The sequence below is a fragment of the Kogia breviceps genome, chromosome 9, assembly GCF_026419965.1.
Source record: "Kogia breviceps isolate mKogBre1 chromosome 9, mKogBre1 haplotype 1, whole genome shotgun sequence".
Lineage (NCBI taxonomy): Eukaryota > Metazoa > Chordata > Mammalia > Artiodactyla > Physeteridae > Kogia > Kogia breviceps.
Window position 1 is genome coordinate 55,517,182 of NC_081318.1, and position 27,778 is coordinate 55,544,959.

The following is a 27,778-nucleotide window of genomic DNA, read 5'->3' on the forward strand; positions in this document are numbered from 1 at the left end:
TTTGCTCCATGTGGTATCATTTTGCACAGCTGGACTGGGATATGAGGGATCCATATATGATTAACTAAAAATATATAAAATGGAATCATATAAAATGCTCAATTAAAACCAGAGGGGCCAGAAAAAGAATAAGGAAAAGGACATACAATGAATAGAAAACAGTTTACAAACAGGATAGCTATTAATAAATACACTTATATGAAAATCACTTAGAATGTAATTGGTCTAAATACACCAATTAAAAGACAGATATTGTCAAAGTGGATAAAAAAACAAGACCCAACTATATGTTGTTTACCAAAAACCCACCTTAAGTATAAAGACTCAGGTTAAAAGTAAAGTGATAGAGAAAATATACCATGCTAACTCTAATTAAAAGAAAACTGGAGTTAGCTATATTAATTTCAGACTAAGCAGACACTTCTGATGATTCAGAAGACCATCAGGGATAAAGAGGAGCATTCCATATGATAGAAAGGTCAGTTTCCTAAGAAGACACAACAATTCTCAATGTGTATGTAGCAAACAATAAAGTGTCAAAATACACGGGGCAAAAACTGATACAACTGAAAGGATGCATAGGTAAATCCACTATAGTAGATGGAGACTTCCACAACCCTCTGTCAGTAACTGATAGATCATGCAGGCAGGAAGATCAAGGAGTAGATGACTCAAACAACACCAAGATACAGAAAGTGGAAGCTGCCTATATTTTAAGGCCTGTGCCCAGAACTGGCACAGTGTCACTTTCACCTACTTTATTTATCAAGTATTTGAAGAGACCAGATTCAAGGGGAGGGGAACACAGACTGTACCTCTCAGTGAAGAATGTCAAAGAATCTTTGGGCCATGTTTTAATACTTCACAATACAGTTTGGATTTCATTTTAGTCTGGAATTAAATCTTTGTTCTTACCTTTGCACAGAGCTCTTTCACTTATCTTTTCTGACGACATATTCATTGACTACTTCTTGGATTAACCTCACTCTTTTACATAATATTCCCAAGAAAGATAAAGATCCAGTTTGGTATAAGGTGCTTTGTGTAGAGGGGGACCTTATGTACTGGTTTGCTTGGGACAATCCTGGTTTATGCTTGTTGTCTTTGTGTAATTATTAATAGCGCTCCTTTTCGCTAATTCAGTGTTTTTACTATTCGGTGTCTCCATTTGGATGATAAAATATATGATCACCTTCCTTATGTAGTGCTTTATTCCTCTAGAACTTGCTAAAACATTTTGCCAAAAAACAAAATTTGATTATTGTTCTATGGAGACTAATCGAGTATTTAGAAACATTAATTGTAGTGAACCTTTGGGAGATTTTTTGAATTGTTTGTGATTATCATTGAACCTCTGATGAAGATTTGTCAATTAATTTAAAAAGTTTCATGGCCAATTAATGAGTTTTAGGTACAGCACATGTTCTTGGACAGCAAGGTATGGAGACTAGACTTCAGGAAGTTTGTGAAATAGCAACTGATCAGTCTAAAATTCAGATGACTTACCCAGATCCCTTACTACTCATGACATAAATGATAGGCTCAGAGTAATTCAAGGTAGCAGAAATATTGGAAATTTGAAACATGAGTTAATGAGTAAGCTGGGGCTTGGGTGAAACCAGGAGCTTTTAGAGCCCAAAGCTAGTGGGTTGTAGTGTCAATGAATTTTAGTCAAATGCTTGCAGTCTATTTAGCACTGATGCATACAAAAGGAGTATACTATACCATTAGGAGCAATTATAATAATGGAGAGATGGCACGTACTTGAAAATTTAGGACTCCAAATTGCATAGGGTAATCAAGTGCAAAATTGGATTGTAGACACTGTCGATTTGGGGTGCTTTTTAAGGAATATGAGATCTGGTAGGCCAGGATCAAAAAGGAAGTCTTTGGAAAAAAGGAGTGGGGTTTGATCTGATTCTTTCCCTAAGTATGCTTGGGTTGTCCCCGAAGTTCAACTTCAGGCTCCTGTTGGTTGCCCCATCATAATGAACTGGAGAGTGATATCTTCGTTTGTCACTAAAATCTGACAATGGGAAAGATAATACACGCTCAGTGGCTTTTATTCAGAAAAATATCTGAGCTCAACAAATAGGAAATTATTTTAAAGATCTCAGGCATGAGACATTCTTCATGTTTAATGTTTGATTCCAAGCAAATATGTGCTCCCTTCCTTCTGTGGTTCAAGGAAACATACATTTCCCTGTATAAACAAATTCCTTAAAAATTTAAAAGATAGTTCTGTCTCTAGTTCAAAATGGTCTCCTTGGGATTGCTGTGTTTTTAACTATCTCTGTTTTCAGGAATTTAAATCAATGATCCTACAGATCCACCAGCACTGACTGAGCCAAGGGAAAATTGTAAACTCTAGGAACTTCGGTTAACAGTCGAAAGCCCTGTTGTAACTCAACTGAGAGTAAGATAGACGTCATTCCTAGTTGGCCTGATGGGTGAGACAAGAGAGTGAATTCTGAAGCAGCTTAGCACGCAGCACAGGTACAGACAGACAAAAAAGCCCCTGAGGAAGCAGAAAAGGAAGCAATGGCTTTTGTTGTGTGTCTGATTAAACCTCTTAGGCGAAAGAAGAGATACTGGGAAACTAAATAAATGTTACAAACCAGGCCAGAGGAAGCTGAATTCCTAATGAGAAGGCAATGGACTGGGTTAAACAGTGACACTTTTTTTTTTCTCCCCATTTTATGTCCTAGGAAACTTTCAATGTTAAGCTCTGGAGAGTTGAGTGCACCTGGGACACTGCCCAAAGTTAAGCACAGAGGATGATTAAATTAAAATAGAATATATCTCATCTCTGAGTGAAATAGAAGAGATGAAATAATAGAACACCAGCAGTTAAGAGTTGGACAAAGGAAGAACCAAAGAGTATGAGAGGGATTGCCTAGAGAGAGCGCAAGAAAACCAGCCAAGCACCAAGGAAGGAAGAGAGTTGCTGAAAATGCAGATGATGGTGTCAGATATTCAGCAAAGGCAAATCATATGAGTCCTGAAAAGGACCCATTAAATTTGCAATTAGGAAGGTTTTTCTTAAGTATGTGCAGGGAACTGGTGGGGCTGGAGACCTTACTGCTTTGGGTCAAGAGAGAAAGGGGAAAAAATGGAGGCTGAAATGCAAGCTATTCTTTTGAGGGGTGAGGCAGGGGAGGAAAGGAGAACAAGAAGGAAGGGCAAAAGTGTTTTTGTTATTTTGGCTTTAAACTAAATGGGAGAGAATTGAGTACGTATATGGATTATAACAAGGGAGTCGGTTTTTACTCTCTTTTTAGGGAGAGAGAAAATAATTAAGAAAACACTTGAAATATATTCTGGATGATGAAGTTTGAGGAGCTCTCCTTTCTCTGTCACTTGATCTCTATTCATATGTCCCTGATAATTGGTCTCCCCCTTTCTTGTTCTGATAATATATAAATCTGAAATCGTTTTTCTTGCCAGCTTCATCTCATTTAGGACTTAGTCCTACAAGAACATTATCCTTCTTAAATATCTCTTCTCTTTTTATTGGTGTTCTTTGAAACTTCAAATACATCATTAAACTTTCTGTGTAGCACATTGGTTTCTCCTCTTGGCCAATTTTTCTTCATTGATACTAGTTGTAATTTTAAAATAACGTCTATTTATGTGAATCTTCTGTCTCTCTTGGTGCTTTCTCTTGGTAATTAGGGTCATGAAATAAAGCTGATATTTATTGAACACTGGGTTAAGCTCAATTTTCTCACCTATTAAAATAGGGCTGATAATGGAATTGGTTTCACACAGCTGTGAAGAATATTTATGAACGAGTACCTTTGGAGCGCTTAGAACCATGTCTCACATGTTAAATGAATGTCACCTATTACTTTTTCCTTTGTTTCTTTTAACAGTTCTGGAAAAGCTTTGGGATGAGATTATTTCCCTCATTTTACAGATGTAGAAACTGAGGCCCGTAAAGTTTGAGTAACTTGCCCACAGTCACACAGCTAAGGGGCAGAGCCAGGATTTAGATACAGTCAGTCCAGCTCCAGAGCTGAGTTCTTAATTTTTATCTCCTTTTATTTTTTAGGGGGAAAATGTTAAAATCTGCTTTCTTAAAATCTATGCTTACTCTACCCCTTTGTTAATGATAAACTCTAAGGGTACATAGCCATTTTTTCCCTATGATTCTCGTATCTTTCCTCTGTGCCAGTATTGTAATTTCTCTTTAGTTATTTATCATTTGTATTCTCCACTATTCTAAGCAACTTCACAGTAACATCATAGTTATTTTTCCCCTTATTTCACTCAAGTGATTTGTGGCTTTCCATATAGGAGGTGCCTGCATGAAATAGGACACTCACTGCTCCCCTTCCCTTTTCTATTGGATAAATTTATTTTGGACAAGGTTTCCATTCCATTGCTACTTTCTTTTTTAATTAAAAAAATTTTTATTGGAATATAGTTGATTTACATTGTTGTGTTACTTTCAGCAAAATGAATCAGTTATACATACACATATATACACTCTTTTTTAGATTCTTTCCAGGGTCCTAGGTAACTAATGAAACAACACTGTTGCCATTGCTACCTTTTCATTGCGGACCTCAGCTCAAGATTTGATGGCACCAATTTCTCTTACTACTTTATTTTTTTTTTTGCGGTATGTGGGCCTCTCACTGTTGTGACCTCTCCTGTCACGGAGCACAGGCGCCAGATGCGCAGGCTCAGCGGCCATGGCTCTCACCGGCCTAGCCGCTCGGCGGCATGTGGGATCTTCCTGGACCGAGGCACGAACCTGTGTCCCCTGCATCGGCAGGCGGACTCTCAACCACTGCGCCACCAGGGAAGCCCACTCTTACTACTTTTTTTATTCTATTCATATGGCAAACGTAACTCCTGATCTTCCAGTACCTTTACAACCCTTTTATCCTTCTCATAAATAATGGAGAAACTAGTATTATAGTAAGAACTGTACCTTAACAAAATAAAATGCTTTCAAATAGGATTTTGAGTAAATCAGAAGCTCGGTAGCCTTGAGCCCCCATCCAAAGTATGTTCCCAGCACCAGTTGCAAATGTAGTTAAGCATTCAATGTTGAATTAAGAGAAAATGATTCTCTCTACCTGTTATGTCCTTTGAAAGTCTTGTCAAATTTTCATGGTCCTTGTTCTTATATTTAGTCACTTCCTTATGGATTTGTATCTAAGCAGGTACCTTTATATTGTTTGTATGTATTTACTCACACAAACTTTCAGATGACTTCATTAATTTTAAATGATTTTTGTGATGGTTGACATGACCTGAGCTAATTTACTGTTGACCCATCTGTTATAAAAGGCTTGTTTCATTAATAACACCTGGAGAGAACAACTGTAGTTAAGGTTATTTTGTCTAATAAGTATGGTTATGTGGATGATGGTTCATCACAAATGCAATTATTGAAGCTGACATGGCCAGATTTCTATGTAGAGACAATGTCGGTCGCTACTTAATAATCAGCCTGTATAGTTTTATTTCCCTTTCTACTTTTCAAAACCTTTCCCTTGTATTATATATATTAACATGACATATGAATATACAGATATTCATATATGTGTGTATATATGAAAAAGAAAATACAAAGAGGTAGCAGAGATTGTCTTTGAAAGTTGGAGAAAGTTGAGTTGACAGGTTGAAAGATGGGTGTAAGTTTATACCCCTGAGTAGTAACATGCTGCACTGAAAACTTGGATGTCTCAACTTCTCATCTGTCACTTTCTTACTGTACTTCAGAGTTGGAGTCATTCCATATATCCAAAATGAGTAAATCTCCCTGTTTTTTCAAGTCTCATATAATTTGGTCATATTTTCTCCTTAGTCACTCAAAATGAGTAAGCTATGAGCATAATGATAGAATGCTTACCTGATACATTATTAATCATGTTCTCTCACTTTCTGAAGTTCATAAACTGAGTTGAGCTGACTAATTAGCAGTCTGGATTTTTAAGATCATGGTTAAAAATAAGAAAAATTTTTCTTTAAATATTTGAGTATTTAAAAACAAAGAAAAAAAGGAAAGGCAATCCTATGTGTTACAACCAGACCAAGTTGTTTATCTACCATGGACACAGGACATTAATTTTCTAGGGTCCATTTTACTTGCATTTTTTATATAGCTACATTCTATTTTTTTAAACAAGAAAAGAATATAAATCTTAAAAAAGAGGAAAATGATAGACAGTTACTAAGTGAACAAATATCTGCGCAGATCTTTGACAGAAAGATTTAGGTGTATGTATTTAATTTACGCAATTTACAGATATACTATTTTTTAAATTCAACTTTAAGGTAACATGTTACACTAGCTAAAGTCTCTTTTATGTTCTGGGCTAAGATTTGTAAATAAGGTGCTGTTATGGAAGAGTTCCTCAATTGGATGACTACTGATGATTTCCCATCTGCTTCAGTTGGAAAAGAGTCATGGCAGTTGCATTCATCCCTCATTTTAGGTGAAAACCCAGCAAATATTTAATTGCTTTTAAGTGTATGTTTCCCCTGAAGTCAGGGACTTTACCCTCTAACAATCTCCTTGAACTTAAATGAAAGTCATTTCAGAAGGCTTTCTGTAGGGACTGAGAAGATCAATAACACAAAGGAGAGACATTTAGGAAAGCTGAGTTTGGGGATTTCTTAGTTCCAGAAATTGTTCTATCAGGGAGAGCTGATGTAATCTTTCCTATCTCTAGCTGTTACTTGTTTAGTCCTTGTTTGAGATAGTTGACTTCATTCATTCATGCATGCAGTATTATTGAAGCCAGACTCCACAAAAGCCAAGAAACATGGTTTCTCCCCAAAGTGGCTAAAATATGTCATCTCACTGAGTAGAAATTAGATTAGATTCTTGGAACTAGATTTGGTAGCCGAGCCTTAGCATTACTTAATAGCCTTTTAAGACCTTGTCAGTTTTCCTTACTTTGTACCCCTAAACCTAGCAAAACAAATTGGTCTGTAGAAAAAAGGATGCTAATGTCCTGTTTGATGTGATAAACACACGTTATTGCTTGGAAAGCCCTGGAAGTAGCATAGTTGGATTTAACAAATTATGTATTCAGCTTTCTTTGTCATTACAGTAAAGATTTGCTACCAAATATTTTATAGTTATATATGTATATGTAACTGTAATATGTAAATCCTGGAAATGTATTAATTTTTAGTGTTTTAATTTATATTTATAAATATATTCATTTTATAGTCTGCTTTCATCTGCTTATATCATGGAAGTATAGTTAGTAGACTTATAAGCCCAGTTAATTTACCTTTGTTGGTTAGGAATAAAAATATATATTTAGCTTCAAAAGAACATTGTTGACATATTAGCTTTTGCTTCATTTAAAGCTCTACCCTAAAAAAAATGTAGGCAGGTCATGAAAATATTGGTGTCTAACAAGATCAAATATCTAATTACTTTATTGGATCAATTTTGTAGTGGACCTGGCATCAAAATCCCACTCGAGTCTACTTTTCTTTCCTTATGTCCTACTGCTTCCCTAGTTTCTACTCTCTGTCCTTTAAATGTGCCTCCCCCCGCCCCTTTTGCATCTCTGTTTATGATAGATCCCTCTATGTAAGTAGCTTGCCTCCCCTTTCTGCATGTCCACATCCTATCCCATCTTCAAGTCCCACTCATATTATGAAACTTTCCTGGCTTCTGACAAGATACTCTCTTTGAATAAACTTCAGTTATACTCCTCTAAGTCCTCTTCTTGACTAGACCCTAACTTTGCCTCACCCCCACCCCCCCACCTCTGTCCTTGCTAGGCTTGCATAACCCAGTTTTAACAAGAATCCTGCTAAGTCAATTTAGAGAAAATCCCCCCATCCTTGATATCTGATGGTTCTGGCCTGTATGCAGCAGGAATCTTGTTAGGTGAGTTTAGCAAGAATCCCCTACCTGTGATGTCTTTTCTTAGTAATTTTCCATCCACCAATGATCCACTAACCTGCTCCTTGGCTATAAATCCCCACTTGTTCTTGTGGTATTCAGAGTTGAGCCCTATATCTCTCTCCACTGTTGCAATAGTCTTGAATAAAATCTTACTGTTTTAACAAATGTCAGAATATTTTTTTCTTCTCTTTCCTAATTCAGTTACTGCCTTGCTTGATATCTCCTTTACCTCATATGTATGTAACATATTCTCGTATGTATGTAACTTATTCTTCAGCACCTGTTACAGTGCTATTAATAGATGCTTAACAAACGTTAACTATGTAATGATTGGGGAAAATGTTTAGGAATGCTCTCATCAGGCCCTTTGAGTATGAGAAGAGACTTTGATATATGGCCCTTGGGAATAGAGATTTGTAGTCAGGACATATGAAGTTCTTTCTTCATCTACACATTTGATTATCATGGGTCTCAGTTTTTCTGAGTGTAAGGTTATATATCTGGGTTCATAGAGTAAAATCTGCTAGAATGTCTGTCCTGGAGATGATTTGAGTGGTTGTTTCCTGTCACTGGGTTGCAGCACTCTCAGAAGACTGAATTCCAGCCAGGTCAACTCAGAGCACCTGTGCCCCATAGGTCCTGCTGGCCACCCCCACTCTGCCCCCCCCCCCACGTGGCTGTCAGCCCCATATACTGTCTCCTCATTCAGGCCTCTATTGCTTGGCTAGCAAGGTTGCTTTCACCAATAAATCAAAATACAAGAGTCATGAGATTTTATGAAATAAAGAAGTCCTGGGGCCATTTTCCTTAAAAGAAAAGTGTGAGATTGTTTGAACTTGAGGCTTCCTGGGTTCTCTTTTCAGCCCATCCAGTAAAAAGATATATTATTAAACCATAACAAAAAAGTAGATGACCAAATATGGTAGGATACCATTTATAAAAATCTACACATAGGAAAAAAAGTCTAGAAGATACATACATATGTTGAAGAATTTATCAGTGAATAGTGGGATTATTGTTGATGTAAAAATTTTTCTGGGTCTTCCCTGGTGGTGCAGTGGTTAAGAATCCGCCTGCCACTGCAGGGGACACAGGTTTGATCCCTGGTCTGGGAAGATCCCACATGCAACTAAGCTCATGAGCCACAACTACTGAGCCTGTGCTCTAGAGCCCGTGAGCCACAGCTAGTGAGCCCGTGTGCTACAACTACTGAAGCCCGCACTCCTAGAGCCGGTGCACCACAGCAAGAGAAGCCAGTGCAATGAGAAACCCGTGCACTGCAACAAAGAGTAGTCCCCTCTCGCTGCAACTAGAGAGAGCCCCTGTAGAGCAACAAAGACCCAATGCAGGGCTTCCCTGGTGGCGCAGTGGTGGAGAGTCTGCCTGCCGATGCAGGGGACATGGGTTCATGCCCTGGTCCGGGAAGATCCCACATGCCATGGAATGGCTAGGCCCGTGAGCCGTGGCCATTGAGCCTGCGCGTCCGGAGCCTGTGCTCCGCAATGGGAGAGGCCACAACGGTGAGAGGCCCGCGTACCACCAAAGGAAAAAAAAAGACCCAATGCAGCCATAAATAAATAAATAAATTTTTAAAAAGTTTCTTTAAAAATTTTTTTTCTCTGTATTTTCCAACTATTCTGCCATAAGCATGCATTACTTTTATAATTAGGGTAAGAGTTATTAATGCCATTCTAAAATATATTGATTTATTTTGAGTTTTATAATACATTATTAGAAAACACAAAGAAGAATGACATTGTTGGTTTTTTTTGTTTGTTTTTTTTTTTTTTTTTTTGGTGGTACGTGGGCCTCTCACTGTTGTGGCCTCTCCCGTTGCGGAGCACAGGCTCCGGACGCACAGGCTCAGGGGCCATGGCTCACGGGCCCAGCCGCTCCGCTGCATGTGGGATCTTCCTGGACTGGGGCACGAACCCGTGTCCCCTGCATTGGCAGGCGGATTCTCAACCACTGCGCCACCAGGGAAGCCCCAACATTGTTTTGAGAGTAAATAATTTGATCACAAGTGTCTGGTATAAGCAGAGTGCCTCTTTTGAATGAAGGGGAAATAGGAGGGTGTGAACCACACACCTTTCTTCTGTGGTTCACACTTTAATTATTGCTACCCCACAGAGAATTTATGAGTATGGCTGTGAAGCCCAGTCTCCTAGAACCAAACTGTGGACCTACTGCTTCTAGCTGTGTGATTTAGAACTGTGCCTCAGATTCTTTATAAAGTGGAGATAGCCATAGTATCTACCACACAGAGGTGCTGTAGTGATTAAATTAGTGTAAATAAAGTCCTTCTCCAGGACCTGCCACACTATAGGTGCTTTAACAATAGGGCTATTTAACATGAGTGCTAGTTTTGAATTAAAGATAACTCTCTTGATTTTAAACTTATTGGCTGTGTGTAAAATCATCTTACTCCAAATCAGACTGACTAATTTGTACTCTGGCTCTATTGCTAGGGTTTGGAAGTAATACTAGCATAGATCTTAGCATACCAGTTATATATAATTTTTATAAAGGTCTTTCTTTATGAAATCAGCTCTTTACTTATATATGAGTTAATATAAACCCTGCTCTTCAACATGTGTAGGTCGATTGTTTTCAACTTTATAGTTAATAGAATCATTTTTTAGTTTGACACTCTGCTTGCATATAAAGCAGTCCACCTTAGTGTCACTTTTATTTTTGGAGTACAGTCTTTTAGGTAATTCATGATGCTATAGCATTTTTCTTCAATCCTTTTTGTCATAAAAGACAAATCAAACTAGATACATTTAGCTTTGCTTGATATTATCTTAAAGTTTCATTTAAAAGGTATTTAGGGTTTCCATGGTGGCGCGGTGGTTGAGAGTCCGCCTGCTGATCCAGGGGACACGGGTTCGTGCCCCGGTCTGGGAAGATCCCACATGCCACGGAGCGGCTGGGCCCGTGAGCCATGGCCGCTGAGCCTGCGCGTCCGGAGCCTGTGCTCTGCAACGGGAGAGGCCACCACAGTGAGAGGCCCGCGTACTGCAAAAAAAAAAAAAAAAAAAAAAAAAAAAAAAGGTATTTACCAATGACATATTTTCCATAATTATTAAAATAATATATTTTAATTGGAGCAAATTAAAATCATTTATAATCCTTTTGACTTGATATAAGTCCCCTAGTCCTTTAACCAAGCTGCTGTGTATTTATAATAATTTTCTTTGTTGATTCGTCATGGGCCATTGAAGCCAAATGAAAAAAAGAAAACACTAGCTTGCTGTCCTGTTTGTAACATAAACTGGAGGGGTGTGTGTGTGTGTGTGCGTGTGTGTGTGTGTGCGCGTGTGCGCGCGTGCGCACACGTGCATCTTTATTACAATGGGAGAATTGGTTGAGAATGGTTTGAACTCTGAATACCCCTGCCTTAATGGCTCTCCTGGGCTGCTTTGTTTTATCCTGCTGTTCCAAACTTCACTTGATTTTGTGAGGCTGTGTTTGAATGGAAAATGCAAGGTCTCTGTGGTTAACATTACTTGGCATGAGTATTTGGGGACTCTTCAAAGTCTCTTGGTGAATCAGTGACATGCTTTTTGGTGCATCTCAATTAACTGATTTCTGGATGCTTTTTTCCTGAGAGTGGAAGCTTGACCTCTCTCTTATGATGCTGAATATGTATGTCTCTACTAGAGGAAGGGGAACTTTTACAACTCTGCTAGAGAAATGGGAACATCATGCTTTAAACATACCTTTGAACCAGGAAGCTTGAAATGCTGTAAGGTTGAGCATCGGACTTCATCCTCTTTTCTTTAATCCCAGCTCATGTAATGACTTACTGTGATTGTGGTGCTGTAGTTAGACTTTTAAAAAAGAAAATTGTGAATTTTTATTTTGGGGTGTAGTATAAGATATAGCATGTAAGAATTAGCCAGAAAATAAAAGGTAATCCAAGATAGGGAAAAATGATAATATCATCAAGAAGTATATCCATTTCTTTTCTGCTTTTTGAAGCATTTTCTATAGGAAAAAGAAGCTACTGAAGATAAAAATCTATTTTAAGTGGCAACTTGACCTCAGAAGTAGAAAATTTGATTTCTCTAGAAATATAAAATGCAGCCTTTCCAAAGACCTCAGTAATATGTTTCCCCACATAAGTGTGCTTGAAAATGGGACTAGAAAAAAACAACACAAAAAAACTCTCCTACTTCTTCTTTTTCTTTACCTTCACACTATTCCTTAATTCCTAGTTTTCAGTGCATATGAGTGTATAGAGATGTATGTTTAGGGATATGAATTGTTGTATGTTACAGATGAAAGCTTATAGAACTAATTAATACAGGAAGTTTCAAATCTCAGTATGTGTGAAAAATCAATCTCTAAAAACTTCTCATAATAAACTACATTTTACTTACTTTTTATGAAACCCTCCCATCTCATCAAAGAAATACGGCTCTTCTCTAGTAATTTTAGGGGTAGTATAACCAACCACCTTTACATCTATGGATGTCCTGGGCATCTTTTCCATGCTTCCTGCCTTTTCTTGATAAGTTAACAATTCTTCCATCCTTTGTCTTTGATAACTTTGCTTATCTTTTTTTTTTTTTTTTTTTAAGAAACTTACCTTTATTTATTATGCATTTTAGTTGTTTGATACTGTCTTATTTCTTCTTTGGCTGGTAATCTCCTCAAGGGCTGTATGCATGTGACTTTTTGTTCTCCCCAGAATGGTTCCTTGTAACTGGAGGTATTCCGGAAGAGTACCGAGACGTGCACAACCCCTTGCCCTAAAACTCTGGAAGGTTAATGTATGAACATGGATGATAAAAGTCTCTCAAATGCAAACAAATATCGGACCAGATAACCACAGTACAATCCAGCTGAATGAGGAAAGGAGAGGAAGCATCAGTAACTCAGAAAAAGCTTAGGTTGAGGTTTACACACAAAAGATGCTATTGGGGTAGAAACAAGTGCAAATTACCTTCTGTTTTGCTTACATCATTGCTACCAAGGAGAGTTTGCTTTAAGCACTGAAGTGCAAAGCAAACATAGGAGTGAATTAAATTATCAAATGTCTTAGGAAGTCTGACAGTACTATGGTTTTCTAAGGAGTTCTGATTTAAGACCTGAGATGATTGTTTCACAGACTTTTAAAGAAATTGGGAGTTGAGTTGTCCCATCATTGTTAGTCATTTTTGAGGAACTATGAAAAAGATTGGAGAGACATTAGCAGCCTTGAGATGTCCAAATGTTCACAGAAGAAGATGGAAATGGTGTGGCTTCCTCCCTGCATGCCTTTCTCATTTCCTCTCCTCCAGTGGAAAATTTTAGGACAGATTATCACTCAGATTGTTTCTGAGTAAATCAAAATAGGAAGAAAAATAATGATCTAGGAGTTCATAAAAAAATTATGTCATACCTAAGTAACCCTAATTCCTCTTTCTGATGAGATTGTTAAGCAGGTGGATTGGAACACTGTAGATGCTGGGTATCTGCTTGTTTTTCAAACACGGGTAAATGTTCTGATTATGTTCTGGTAGGTAAGAGAGCCAGACAGTTGAGTGATATGCTGTTTCTGGTGGTGGATTTAAAACAGGTTGGTAAGAGTGGTAGGGTTTCTGGTACCTCTATTTCATGGTAAAGCGTTGACTCATTTGTTCACCATGGAGCCCTAACTGTGTGCCAGATGCAGATTTTCCAGCACAGTCCAATGGTAGAGGCAGAAGGTCAGTGCAGTGGTTTGGGACAGAGGGCCATGGAGAGGAAGGGCTGGATTAGAGAGTTTGAAAGTGAAAAGGGAAGGAGGGAGGGGGGAAAAGAGAGAGAAAGAGAAGACAATCAATGAAGCCAGGTCCCCCAAAGGTGGATGGGGTATGTGTCAAGATTGTGGTGTCCAAGAGCACTGCCCTGGGCCTCATCCTGTTCAGTGTTTCTATTCTACCTCAGATAAGGACCCACAGAAGGATGGGCAGCCAGCGCTTGTGAAAAACAAGATTGGAATTTAGACAGGAGAGGTTTGAGCAGTTGGTTGCTGCTGACAAGTTGGAATCTTATTAGGAATAAATCAAACTCCTGAAATTATGTTTAAAAAGTGAATTATTAGGCCTAGGGCAAGTTAGAGATGGTGTGATTGCGGGGCCCATGAAGAACACTCAGGGGTTTTAATTGTTGGCAAGATCCATGAGTTAATAGCGTTTTGTGCTGATCACAGTCGAATACATGCTGAGGCCAAATGAGTACCAGTCGAGTTTCTGCAATGGGGCAGCGTAGTCTCCCAGTCCACTCAGCACTTATCAGACCACATCTGGTAGTGTGTACACCTTGGCGAGCACATTTCAAAAGGGGTTAATCAGCCCCGACTTACCAAAGGCTTGCAACTAGGACTGTGAGGGCACTCAAAATAGTTGAAAAATTTTGAACGTTTACTGAGAAAAAGGAGATTTCAGTGTTGGAGAGACCAGACAAAGGAAGAAAGACAACGGGCAGGTGATGTCGGAACCTGAAGGCTTATTTAACACAGTGGTTCTCAACCCTGGTTACACTTTACAGTCACCCAGGATGTTTTTAAAAAATATGGATGCTAGGACCCCACACCGCACCAACTAAATCAGGGGTGGAGCCGGGCATTGGTATGTTTTAAAGCTTTCCAGCTGATTTAAAAATGTAGTCAGGGGTGAGAACCTGTACCTTGGTTTCCTGTGCAGCCACAGAGGCTGGTCTCAGCTCCAGGCCTTGCCTGATGCACGCAGAGGGCAGCCAAAACAGCAGTCCCTACTCCACCTGCTTCCAAGAGGCTGTCAGGATGGAATCTCCTCTGCCTCACACCACTGTTTACCACAGGCATGGTATAAAACGCCCTGATGGTTTATTATTTTTCAGACCTCACCCCTGTATTTCTCACTATATCTCCTACTCTGTCCCTTCCCCATGTCCTTCAGGCTCTTTTTATGTTGTCTAGATCTAGAATACTGTTTTCTGATTTACAGATGCTTACATATGTTCAACTTTCTTCTGAGTGTTTTCTTTACTTCTGCTTTAACAGCAAATTGGCTCTCTCTTGAAGTTATTGCTTCCCTTGAAGTCCTCCAAATGACTCAGAAGTTTTTATGTCTAGCCTAGACTTTTATGTCTAGACTCAGATCCTCATAAATAGGACTCTGTATTCTCTGTCTAAATCTCTTCTTCTTTAGTTTCCCTTGAGTCAGTACACGTGCTCCATCCACACAGAAACTAAAGTCAGGACATTTGGAGTCATCCTTTACCACTTGCCTATGCCCAATTCAGTTTATCCTAACAGTCTCTTGATTCTGTCTTCAGAATATTGTTTTCCTTTTCCCCATTGCTCTTACCAATACCCTGGTTCTTTGTGACCACCATCTTTCCCCTGGACCACGGTAGTAGCTGCCTGACCGCCCTCTCTGCCCCTACTATTGTGCTCCTTCAGGCTGTTCTCAACACGATAGTGAAGGAGCTGCAGACACACAATTTAATCATATTATCTCCTTTCTTAAGATTCCCCGGTGATTTTTTTTTAAATCAGTCCTTTCTGTGGCCCTTAAGGACCTGCATGATCTGGCTCTGCTGTCCCTCTCTGCATGTCCCCCTCTCCTACCCCCTGCAGGCCAACAAGCTCCAGCCACTCTTTCTTTCTTATAGCTTTGTTTGACACATTGTGTTCTCTGCCCCTGGGCTTTTCTAAAGGTTGTTCCATCTGCCTGGAATGTTCTTTGCTTACTCTTCTATATTTCTTGTTTCAGCTTAAATGTCTCATTTTCAAGAGAATCCTTCCCTGTCTAATCTAAAATAGGTTCTTAGTCTTTTTTTTTTTTTAATTGAAGTATAGTTGACTTACAATGTTTCGGATGTACAGCAGATATTCAGTTGTACACACGTATATATATTCTTTTTCAGATTCTTTTCCATTATAGGTTGTTATAAGATATTCAATATAGTTCCCTGTGTTATACAGTAGGTCCTTGTTGGTTATCTATTTTATACATAGTAGTGTGTATATGTTAATCCCAAACTCCTAATTTATCCCTGTCCACCCCCGCTTTCCCTTTGGTAACCATAAGTTTGTTTTCTGTGTCTGTGAGTCTATTTCTGTTTTGTAAATAAGTTCATTAGTATCATTAAAATAGGTTCTTTATCTTTTTTATGGCATGCTGTGATTTTCCTTCATTGCATTTATCCCAATTTGTATTGGGTATGTTTTTTAATTTTTAAAGAACTTCTTATGGAGTTTTGATAAACCCCCATCAGTTTCCAACACTGACAACCTGTGTCTAATCTTGTTTCATCTGTATTCATTCCTTCCAGTTATTTTGAAACAAACCCCAAACATCATATTATTTCATTTTATATTTTTTTCTTTAACAGATAAGGACTCTATTTTAAAACACCTAACCATAATGCCATTATCACATGTAAAAAATTTAACGATTTCTTTATCATCGAATATTTAGTCAGTGTTAAACTTTGTTGGAATAAAGATAAAATCAGGTCCATACATTGCAATTAATTGCCATTAGTTCATCTCTCTCTTTTAATCTATGGGTTCTCCCCTCCTTTTTTTCTTGAAATTCATTTGTTGAAGAAACAGGTTCATTTCCCTATGGTTTCCTGTAGTCTGGAGTTTTCTGATTATACCCCAATGGTGTTATTTAACTTGTTCCCTTATCTCCTTGAACTAAGTAGTTAGATTTGGATGTGGTCAGATTCCAGTTGGATGGATTCCATTGAGGAGGATGAGTGCTTCCATCAGGGGGCACATAATATCTGGTAGCTTCTTTTTGTGACTTTAGCCACCATTAATGGTGTTATTCAAATTTTGTCATTCCCTCTTCATTTGTTACATGCAGTGCATCTATGCAGAGAAACTTCACTTATGAACTATCTGTTTACACTGAGGTACAGTGTATACGAAAGTATATGAGAAGGGAAGGTAAATGCTTGACATATTCTCTTTAACAGTTTTTAAACTAATGAGATTGTTCCGTAGTACTCTCCAAATGTGACTCATGAGTTTCTTTTAAAGTCTCATTATAAATTTATTGATTTAAACATATTTAATTCCTTTCAATCACAGGTATTAGTTTAGTGATGCTTAAATTGTCCCGTTTGAAGAGCGAGCACCTCCTGTCTCCCTTTGGTGTATGTCAGCCGTTTTTGTAGTTACATGTTTTACGTCTGTCTCCTCGGTGAGACTTAAGTGCAGGGACCATGTCTGGGTTGTTTATTCTTTATCCCAAGCACAAAATCACAGTCTCTCAATTAGTATTTGTTAACTAGGAGGCAGGATATTAAAACTTAATTAAGGGCAGGGCTGTCTTGTGGAAGAGCATTTAGTTTAGTCTTGGTGTACTCAGAACTGGAATCAGAGAGTAGAAGTTACAGGAAGCAAATTTTGGCTCAGCATAAAAAAGGACTAAGTAATCTGGGTATTTTAGAGGGGTTGAGTTCCACCAAAGTCTTTTGAGGAGCTACTTTGTTCCAGGGAGTGGGAGGACAAAGAAAATAAAACCAGTCAGTATTTTTTTGTCTGTTCAGGAGCTTGAATGATCACTGAGGTTACTTCTACTTTTAAGGTAATACAACTCTCAAATCCTTTATTGACAGATTTTATTTTTGGAAAGGTGCAAGTTTTAAATTATTGAAATGTAATTATTTTATTTTCTCCCATGAACAATATATGTTCCTCTAATTTTATGTTTCAAAGTATTATGAACTTTTACATTTAATAAAACATCATTATCAATATTTTGTCAAATGTACAAACTCATAATAATTGTTGGTTGAGCACATCCTTTTTCTCACTGCATTAAATCATTAGACTTTTTGCATTATTAATCACGTCCTAATAAGTAGCCATTATGCTATTCTCTTATAAATCTTTGGATTTTTTTTTTAAAGAAATTAACAGAAATGGCATTAGTCTTTTTCCTCTTCTCTCTGCATTATTTTGATAAAGATTAAGGTGAAGTGTGATTACTGACAACTTACCTTAAAATTCTAATTTTACTTTTCCAGAATAAAGTATTGTAGACAACACTTTTAGAATATTTCAGAATATCAAAGGTTAAATAGTATTGAGATGATTTCTCATTTACACCTGAATATAAATTGAATTTAGGTGGAAATAGCAAGGCCATGAATATTTAGTTGTTTTTAATTTTTGAAGTGTGTATGTGAGACAGTATAGTCAGCGTTCCAACAGTGTCTTAAGAGGGAATTAATAAAAGAAGCACTAATGGTAAAACCTTTAAAATGTTTTTAATGACTTTGCCAAAAATTTATAAGTTCAGCTCAAAATATTGTACTCCGCCTTGCCGTTGTCACTCCCTCAGTAGTAACTACATTTCCTTCTATTGCTTCTAAACCAATACAGTAAGGAAACAAAAGCATTGTATCTCCCTGCCCTCAGTATTATTTTCCATAGCAGTTTCTCTTGAGACAAAATCATAATGGAAGAGAGAGGCAGAATATATTAACTTTACCAGAGTATATTAAATTTCTTTTAGGTATATTGCCTTAATTTCCTTTATGTCCTCTACACATAATTTCTTCTAGGTGTAAGCACATGAACACTATTTTCAAAGATGACCTAGATAATATTTGTTATTCTGTTTTATTGTACTAAGTTATCTTATGAATTTGAGGTAACGTGATAGAAAACCTTTAGGCTTTCCTTTGAGGACTGTCTGTAAGGAAATTCTCTTTGTGCGTCATCTTTTAAGCCGGGCAAGTTTACCCTAAGTGGGGAGTTTTCCTTTATAGGGTTCACAAAATGTTAAAGTAACAAATGCATGAAAAAAGTGAATAGGCTGTGCTCCTTATTCAAAACTTCTCTATCGTGCATAACCCACACAAGATCATTTTATTATTTACAAACTTAGGGCACATAGATTTGTGGACAGAATTTCTGAAGTTGGCAGAGATTTGGATCTGTGGTTAGGACCGGTTTGAAAGCTGGATCCACTCTAGCGTGGCTTTGCCAGGACAGCCAGCCTCTCCATGTCTGTGCGTGGATAGCTCTGTGTTTGGACGTTCCCCTGGCTTTTCTTCCTGATGCAGTTGACAGCTGTTCCTGTGTGACAGGCGGACTAAAGCAGTGTCACTTGTCCTTGGGCCTGAAGCGAGCTTCACAGTAAGGACACGCTGGGAAAGGCAGTGGTTGGAAGAATTAGAAAATAGTAAAGAATCTCTGAAATTAAAACAGCTCCCTAGATAGCTTAGAATAACTAGACACAAACCTGGCAATATCTCCAATAGAAAGTTCTGTGGTGATATTAACATAATTGAAAGCATTTTTTTTGCTATATTATTTACCTGAATTAATGTTTCCATTGCCAATCAAGTCTTGATTACCTTCTATTCATTAGCCTTTGATTTAATTAATAAAACTTGTTAAAGAGAAATCTTCAATGTTTTTCTGTAAACAGCTCTAATTTATTGATTCAATTTGAATTTTGTAACTATTCTAAAGAACTTCAGTGTTTGAAGTATGTGTTTTGAATACTTAATAAAATAGTTTAAACCACACAAGGTAATTATTAGATACCATGTTTATTTTGTTTTTCATAGAATAATATGTATCTTCTTTTGATATCTCTAAAAATATGACATTTTGTTAGAGTTTGTCACTTAGAATTTCAAATGTTTCAGTCGGTACTAAAGTTAAAAAAATATGTCCCAAAGGTAGAATATTAGAAAATGTGTAATGTTATTTTTTCAAAAGGTACCTTTTCCAAAAGTGGAGCTAGTGACTTATGTTTTTACTAGACTTTAGAACTGAGGGATTCAATAGTTGTTGAGTGTCTAGACATGTAGAGAAAAACTAATTAAGAAAAGAGAGTCACAATGACTCTTAGGTTAGAGGCTATTTGATAATCAATATGGTTCTTAATGGGAAACCAATGAAGCAGTTGGAGAAGAGGGATATACTGGTTACTAGTCTGGGCTCAGATTATTAAAGATAGTGAGGGTTTTGAAACATGTCTGTTGGGTGAAGAAAGTTAATTAACAAAGCATTCTGTAAATTCTAAAATCTTAAGGAAATGAAAACTTTCTATATCTTCATGCATCATCAAAAACAAAAAAAACAAAAACAAAGAGACTGAATGTTTAATTTGAAAAAAGAAAACAAACATGAAAGAAGATATTGAAATCTTTTTATATTTTTGAAATTATTGAAAATAATAATTTTATACTTTATTCTTGAGATACTTGTAGGTATGAGGAAAGAAATATCAGTATATTAACATTATTAATATTCATTCAATAAAGTATTTTGAGAGTCTACTCTGTGCCAGAGAGTTCTAGGCATTGGGCATGTAACAGTTAACAAAACAGAAAAAGAGTTGCTTTGCTCCTGGAGCTAACAGTCTAGTATAAATTTTAAGGAATTTTTTAGTTTTATATGATGTAATACATAAACTCTCTTTAACTGCTGTGATTATCGTAACGATAAGAAATTGATAGTTGGAGGTTTTAACTCATGGAGAGTTGCGCTTCGGAATCAGGATCCCATTAACCTGGATCTTATTCTTTTATGCAGTTTATCATAGTAAATATGTTCAAAATTTTTTTCACCACAAAAATAATGCACACTAGCCTATGAGATTGCTTAAAGGTGTTCCTTCTTTAGTTGCATTTAAAGCATGAGTGCTGGTTCAATTAAAGGCTCTTCTCCTTTCAGTGTATTGCAGGGGACTCATAGCTTCATGATCTCAGAGTGTGTTTTAAGCAGATAGCCTTCCAAAATCACAAATTCCCTGTATTCCAGAATTCAGTTCATGGTATATGCAAGCCAGCGATCTCAAGGGAAAGGGAAAAGCTTCGTGGGAAGAAGTTTGTATGTGTTTTTTATGGGTGAGGGGAGAATATCGATAAATGAAGGCAAAATTCCAAGCAGTTCCTGGAATCAGTTCCTGCCTCCTCAGGGAGCCAGTGACGAGCTCAGCTGGACTGAGAAAATCTGTGCAGATGTGAGTACTGACTGCTTCCTAGCCCCAAGCCCTGCCGGAGGCCTCCCTTAGTCATAAAGGGCAAAATGGCCAGCGCAAGGCACACTCACCAGTTGAACCCCATGTGAATATTAATTTTTTGCTTGCACCTGGGTACCTAGAGCATAATCAGGATTAGAAAAAAATCAAGGTGATGTGCTCAGGAGAGGAGAGTTGCAGAGCAGAAAAGCGGCAGGCCTGTCCTCCCAGCTGAGAGACACAAGGGAAAATAAACATGACTCCTAGCCTTGAGGAGATGGCACATTGTGGAGCGTTATAACTCGATGTCCTTTGACTACTATAACCAATAATATATTTCAACAATCCATTTGATGAGGGATGCCACTAGGATGTTTGGGCTGTGATGATTCCCTTGACCTTTGTGCCTATGGCAGTTTTTTTTTTGTTGTTTCTTGATCGAAAACAGACCAATTGGATGCAGTTCTTTAAAAAGAGACATTCAAATTCTTTATTTCAGACTCAGGCACTGGAGTCTCTGGGCCACACAAGCCCTCCTTTGCTGATTCCATAGCCTCTAAAGATTTTTGGCTGTAATTTAAATTGCAGTAAGAAACCATTTTTCACCTATCAGATTGGCAAAATCAATGGTTGGTAACATAGTATATACTGGTAAAGGGGAAACAGGAGCTCCTATTTTCTATAGGTTGTATAAATTGGTACAACCTGTACGTAGGATAATTTCTCAGTGTCATCAGAGTTAGAATTTAGACATACACATTATTTATTTATTTATTTTTGGCTGTCCACACCCTACTTTGGTTTTTTTTTTTCAACATCTTTATTGGAGTATAATTCCTTTACAATGGTGTGCCAGTTTCTGCTTTATAACAAAGTGAATCAGCTATACATATACATATATTCCCATATCCCCTCCCTCTTGTGTCTCTCTCCCTCCCACCCTCCCTATCCCACCCCTCTAGGTGGTCACAAAGCACCTAGCTGATCTCCCTGTGCTATGCGGCTGCTTCCCACTAGCTATCTGTTTTACATTTGGTAGTGTATATATGTCCATGCCACTCTCTCACTTTGTCCCAGCTTACCCTTCTCCCTCCTCGTGTCCTCAAGTCCATTCTCTAGTAGGTCTGTGTCTTTATTCCTGTCCTGCCCCTAGGTTCTTCATGACCATTTTTTTTTTTTTTTTTTTTAGATTCCATATATATGTGTTAGCATATGGTATTGTTTTTCTCTTTCTGACTTACTTCACTCTGTATGACAGACTCTAGGTCCATCCACATTCTACTTTTAGGAATTTGTCTTACAGATATATTTTTACATGGATAAAATTATGTCCAAGAATATTTATTATATCATTTGTTTTATGGCCAAAAATTGGGAAACTGCTAACTGCCTATCAATAGAGGACTGGCGTTAAATTAAGCATACTACACTCATACAAAAGAACACCCTGTGGTCTTTCAAAAGCAAGAGACAATTTTCTATGAATTTATGAGGAAGTCACCAAAATATATCGAGTGATAAAAATAATATACACTGTACCCTGTATGTCATACTACCGTGCGCGCGCGCGCACGTGTGTGTGTGTGTGTGTGTGTGTGTGTGTGTGTGTGTGTGTGTGTGTTAAGTATATATGTTAAGCTAAGTTACCTCTCTGAGGTAAGTGGTGACCTCAGAGGGTGGGAACTGGGTGTGGCAGGGAGATTTACTTTTCATTAAATGCTTTGTGCTTCTTTTACTTATTTTAATTAAGGAAGTATGTTGGTAAGCCTAGTCAAGGTAGAAAGTAGAGCAGTCAATTAGAAGACCAATATAGATAATCATGTCTTTATTTTATTAACAGAATAGATTGGATAAAAAGTTATCTGCCTAGCGTAATCTTACTTTTAATTAGAGCTGATACACATATAGAATGTGTCTAGAAGAAACATCTGCTTTGGATAGGTCTTGTGTAATTTTGTAATAGTAAAATATTCTTAACTTTTATTTTGATGATATACTGCATTATAAAACACAATCAGACTAATGTAATTTTAGGTGGCTCTAGTTAAAAAAAATAGTGAAAAAGGGAGGAATGGGTGATGTTGAGAGAGAGACAGAGACAGAGACAGAGAAAGAAGAGGGAAGAGAGACGGAAGAAGACTGAGTGTCAGGTTTCCGTCCTTGGGGATTGAATGACTTCAACTTAAGACGGAAGATGAAGACATTTCAGCAAAAGAAACAGAGGCGCTATTGGAGAAACAAAGGGAGAGTGTTATTTTGACGACTTGAGTTTTAATTAATCTGTGAATATTGATCGAACATGGAGTTTTTGTTAAGCACTAGTTTCATTTTGGAAAGAACATAGAGTGAATCACAGAAAACTTCAGTTAAATCTTGGACTATGCAAGTGCGAATATTTAAAATGTGAATATTTAAAGTGTGGATATTTATGATGATGATACAGGATTCCCAGCCTTACTGAAATTAATCTTGTTGTGGTGGCATAATTGAGTCCTGACATTTTCAATGCAAAAATGCATAAAATTAAAATATAAATTGTAAGGAAGACAATTAGAACCATAACAGGAACATATTTTCATGGATTTGCTTCTCATCTTTTGTTTTGTTTCTCCAGGGTAAATGGGAAGTTGGTAGCCCTGAAGGTGATCAGGCTGCAAGAAGAAGAAGGTACACCTTTCACAGCTATCAGGGAAGGTAGGCATTTTCTCTTGTTATCTTTGCTTTTGTGTTTGCATGATGCCCATAGCTGTTTAACTATTATGCACCTCTGAATATGCTGCATTTCTAAATTACTGGTTATATTTCTAATTGGAATGTATAAACTGAAATTTAAAAATCAGCACCTCTTATGATCATAGCAATTCATGTTAAATAAAATAAAACTATCCTGCTATATACTCAGGTGTAGAGAAAAAAACTGCTGTGCATTGATGGTGAGACTATCACTAACTGAGGAATCTTACATGTCTGATTTTGTTTGCAGAGCTCCACGCACATACTAATCTAGAGTTACTCTATATTCATGACTTTTAAGGAAAGTTCTTTAAAATGAGGTGATTATGCTATCTTATTAGTCTTTTGTATTTCTTCTTTCTTGATTTTTGTTCCTGTTCTTTAATGTATTTTCTATTGGCTTTTCTTATTGATTTATAGGTGCTCTTTATATATCAGCATCATGCATGTTGTAATATTTTCTTCCATTCTGTCATTTTTCTAAAAAGTCTTTTTAACAGTTATTTGCTACATATAAATTTTAAATTTTTATGAAATGAAATTGCTCTATCTTTTGCTTTATTACTTCCTGCATAGTTTCTCTACTTCAAGAGAATAAAATACCTTCTTTTATTAGTGGGATCTTTTCAGTTCACTTTCATAAATTTTAGTATTAATAGCTTCACCTCTACTACATTTTTAAAAGTACAGATCTTGAAATAAGACTTCAGTTTATTTTTGCATTGAAGGAACCACAGTTACTTTTCTGCTGATCCACAAGATAAATAACAGAGATTTACTTCAATAGTATTGTTAAGATATTGATGAACTAAATGTAGTCTGTCACGTCTGATTTGTTTCCCTGACCAGGGATTGAACCTGGGCCACAGCAGTGAAAGCCTGGTATTCTAACCACTAGGCCACCAGGGAACTCCCAAGAAGTCTACTTTCTGTTTCACTTTCTCACCTTTCATTCTCCTTTTCATACCACTTCATTTTGGTTTCTATCATTCCTGTTTCGCTAACACCAGATTTTCCAAGTAGGTAGCTTTTCTCTCTCTCATGTGTTGTCTCCTTCTCTAAATGTTATGGAGTTTTAGGACAGGGAAGGGGCCTTCTTTTCTCTAATCAGCACTCTTTCCCATGTGATTTTATTCATGAGTTAAATAGCAACTATAACATGATGACCTACACATACCTCTCTTTAGCTAAGACCCTGTCTTTGTTTCCATTCTCACATATCCTTCTGCCCACCTGGCATTTCCTCTTGAATCCAGTGATATATAAAAATGATAATATATCACTGTCAAGTGAGGTTTATTCCAGGAATAAAATACTTGTATTTGGTCTGATGGAATTGGAAACCACTGGCTTAGATGGAGCAATGGGTTCCCATTGAGCTGTGAATTTGATTATGGTAGACCCTGAATGTTAAGGAGTAGGAGAGGGGGCAAAGAGTTGCTAGGCCAAGAGAGAAGCAAAAGGAAAATGATACTGGGCAGCAGGCATGCTCCTTAGCATGTGGGGCGTGCACTAGAATTAACCAGCCTAACCTTGCTAATGGTGCCTTCCCAGATTCAAGGTTAAGAGGAAGTTCCTAATGATATTAGAGGATCCAGCTTTGACAGTTGGGTCCACCAGTGGGAAGCTCAAGGGAAGAAGCAAGTAGGGTTATATTAACGTTTTTGATGATCTGTCTGTTCATACTGGCTGGGTATGAGGCAAGGCCGTTGGGCACATGGTAAACCTTGAGATAAGCTTAGGAGCTGGCCCTGAGCTGCGGTTGTGTCTGCGGTTGTGTCATAGAATCCAGGGCTCTGTAGGTGGGACCTGGTTCTGTGAGTTAGAGATCCTCTGAAGACTTTTGAGCTGAGTGTATTAGGAGGATAAATCTGATATTAGGATGTGATATAGATTAGATAAGGAGGAAGCCAGAAGCTGATAAATCAGTCATTCAGAGCAGTGCAGATTTGAAATCATGAGGATTTATTAGAAAGCAGTGACAAAAAATGATGTTGCAGAGAAAGAAATGCCAGACCTAGGTGAATTATTAGTTATAGGCAATTTGAGAGGGAAATATCAATGGTTTTGAGTTTGAATGTGTAAAAACAATGGTGCCAGAGAGAGAAATAGTTTTTGATTGCATGGAGAATTGCTTTTAACTCTTTGCAGTTTGAAAGGGCTTATCCAATTTAACTTTCACATTAACCTTTTGAAGGTTCTTTTTTGGGGGCTGTAAAATTTATATTGTTTGTAGAATTTGTATTATTAATATGGAATTGAGGCTCAGAGAGGTTAGATGACTTGTCCAGGGCCTTGAATCTTGGGCCTAGACTTTCTTAGATTATGAAACAGTGTCCATACTAACTTTGTGGAGTAGTTGATTGGGGTTTTACACATTGGGGCTTGAGTTCATGAGACATCTATACAAAAATGTCTTTTTGTGATGTGGAAGTGTAGCTCACAAGAGGCCAGCATAAACAGTATATATTAACATGGTCTTTAACAAGTTGAACAACTGGTAAGATTTTTATGGGAGAGAACTTTGAGTGAAAACTGAGAGCTAAATTGCAAGACAGTGTGGTGAGTTGGAAAGCCTCATATTAGAGTCTGGAAAGCTGGGTTTTGATCCTGACTTTGTTTTTCATCACCATGCTAGTTTGCTAGGGCTGCCATAACACAGTACCACAGACTGAGTGGCTCAGACAGCATCTCATGGTTCTAGAGGCTAGAAGTCTGAGGTCAAGGTGTCAGGGCCCACCTTCTGATGGCCATGAAGGAAGGATTTGTTTCAAGCCTTTCTTGGCTAATAGATGGCTGTCTTTTCCCTGTGTCTTCACATCATCTTCTCTCTGTGCCTTTGTCCAAATTTCCTTTTCTTATAAGGACACCAGTCATATTGGATTAGGGTCCACTCTAATGACCTCACTTAATTACCTCTGAAAAAAATTCTATTTCAAATACCATCATATCCCGATGTGCTGGAGTTAGGACTTCAACATATGCATTTTGGGAGACACAATTCAATCTGTAACATCACCTAATGGTGTTGGGCCTCAGTAACCCTACTTGCAGAACACAGGAGTTGGTTTGTGCCATCAGGAATCATCTGCCTTTGTATTATGGTTTTGATTTCCCAAGGAGTCTTTAAACTCAGAGTTCTGAATGCTCTGGAGATGAGTGGTACAAGAATTGTTGAGGCCTGAAGGAACTGATCACAACAAGACATTGTATTTTCCTTTGAATAAAATTTTACGTTTTTGCTAATAAAATCTGACTTCTGAATGATTTTTTTTTTTTTTTTTTTTTTGCGGTATGCGTGCCTCTCACTGTTGTGGCCTCTCCCGTTGCGGAGCACAGGCTCCGGATGCGCAGGCTCAGTGGCCATGGCTCACGGGCCTAGCCTCTCTGCGGCATGTGGGATCTTCCCGGACCGGGGCACGAACCCGTGTCCCCTACATTGGCAGGTGGACTCTCAACCACTGCGCCACCAGGGAAGCCCCCCAGTGATTTTTAATGGAGATAAATGACCATATAATAAGAAAAAGAAACTCTGGGCAGTTTTGATTATTTGTTCCTCTCTTTCCTTTCATAGGTCTTATTTTTGTGCTATTTATGTATTTATGTGTGGAAGCAAAAGCTAGCACCATTGCTTACTCACTTTTGCTATTACTAATACTAGAAATCCATGCACAATAACTCTTCTGTGTATCTAGTGGTAGAACTTGAAATATTTAGGATGAGGGTGGTAGATGCTTGGGATATATTCATTTTTACATTTGTTTACATTGATGAGGGAGTGGAATGGTTTGTTCAATTGAGAGGAAGCACTTTAATTTGAGTTTGCCTTTTTTCTGCTGCTTGGTCAATTTCCTCATTCACAAAAACGTCAATAGCAGGAAGATTTCAAAGTAGGAAAGCACTGTGCATAGTAAAGTAGTTTTCAAGTGGCTGCTTGCCACTTCTAACCTTACCTGGGAATTTAGATGTTAACACATAATTTCCACCTAAAGTGGAAACACTTGTAAGCAACCCTAATCTTACCTAGGTTTATGTCCAAAGATGGACTTTGAATTTTATTTTATAGAGCTAGAGTGCTTAATGGCTTAATTCAGGTTCAGGTGCTTTGAAACTCCTTCTGTCTTTGATGGGAGCTTAGAGAAATTAAGTAGCCGTGCTAAGGCGGGCTTTTCTATTTTAACTTAAAATCATCATCATGGTT

General features: G+C 37.7%; 1 protein-coding gene across 6 annotated transcripts in view; it reads left to right on the top strand.

The window, feature by feature from the left end:
• Positions 1 to 27,778, top strand: part of CDK14 (cyclin dependent kinase 14) — a 599,292-nt gene that overhangs the window by 185,678 nt on the left and 385,836 nt on the right. For all 6 annotated transcript variants that reach the window (XM_059073929.2, XM_067042484.1, XM_067042485.1 and 3 more), the window contains one exon: positions 23,459 to 23,538. In XM_059073929.2, coding sequence (XP_058929912.1) covers positions 23,459 to 23,538 — 80 coding nt within the window. The remainder of the gene's footprint in view (positions 1 to 23,458; positions 23,539 to 27,778) is intronic.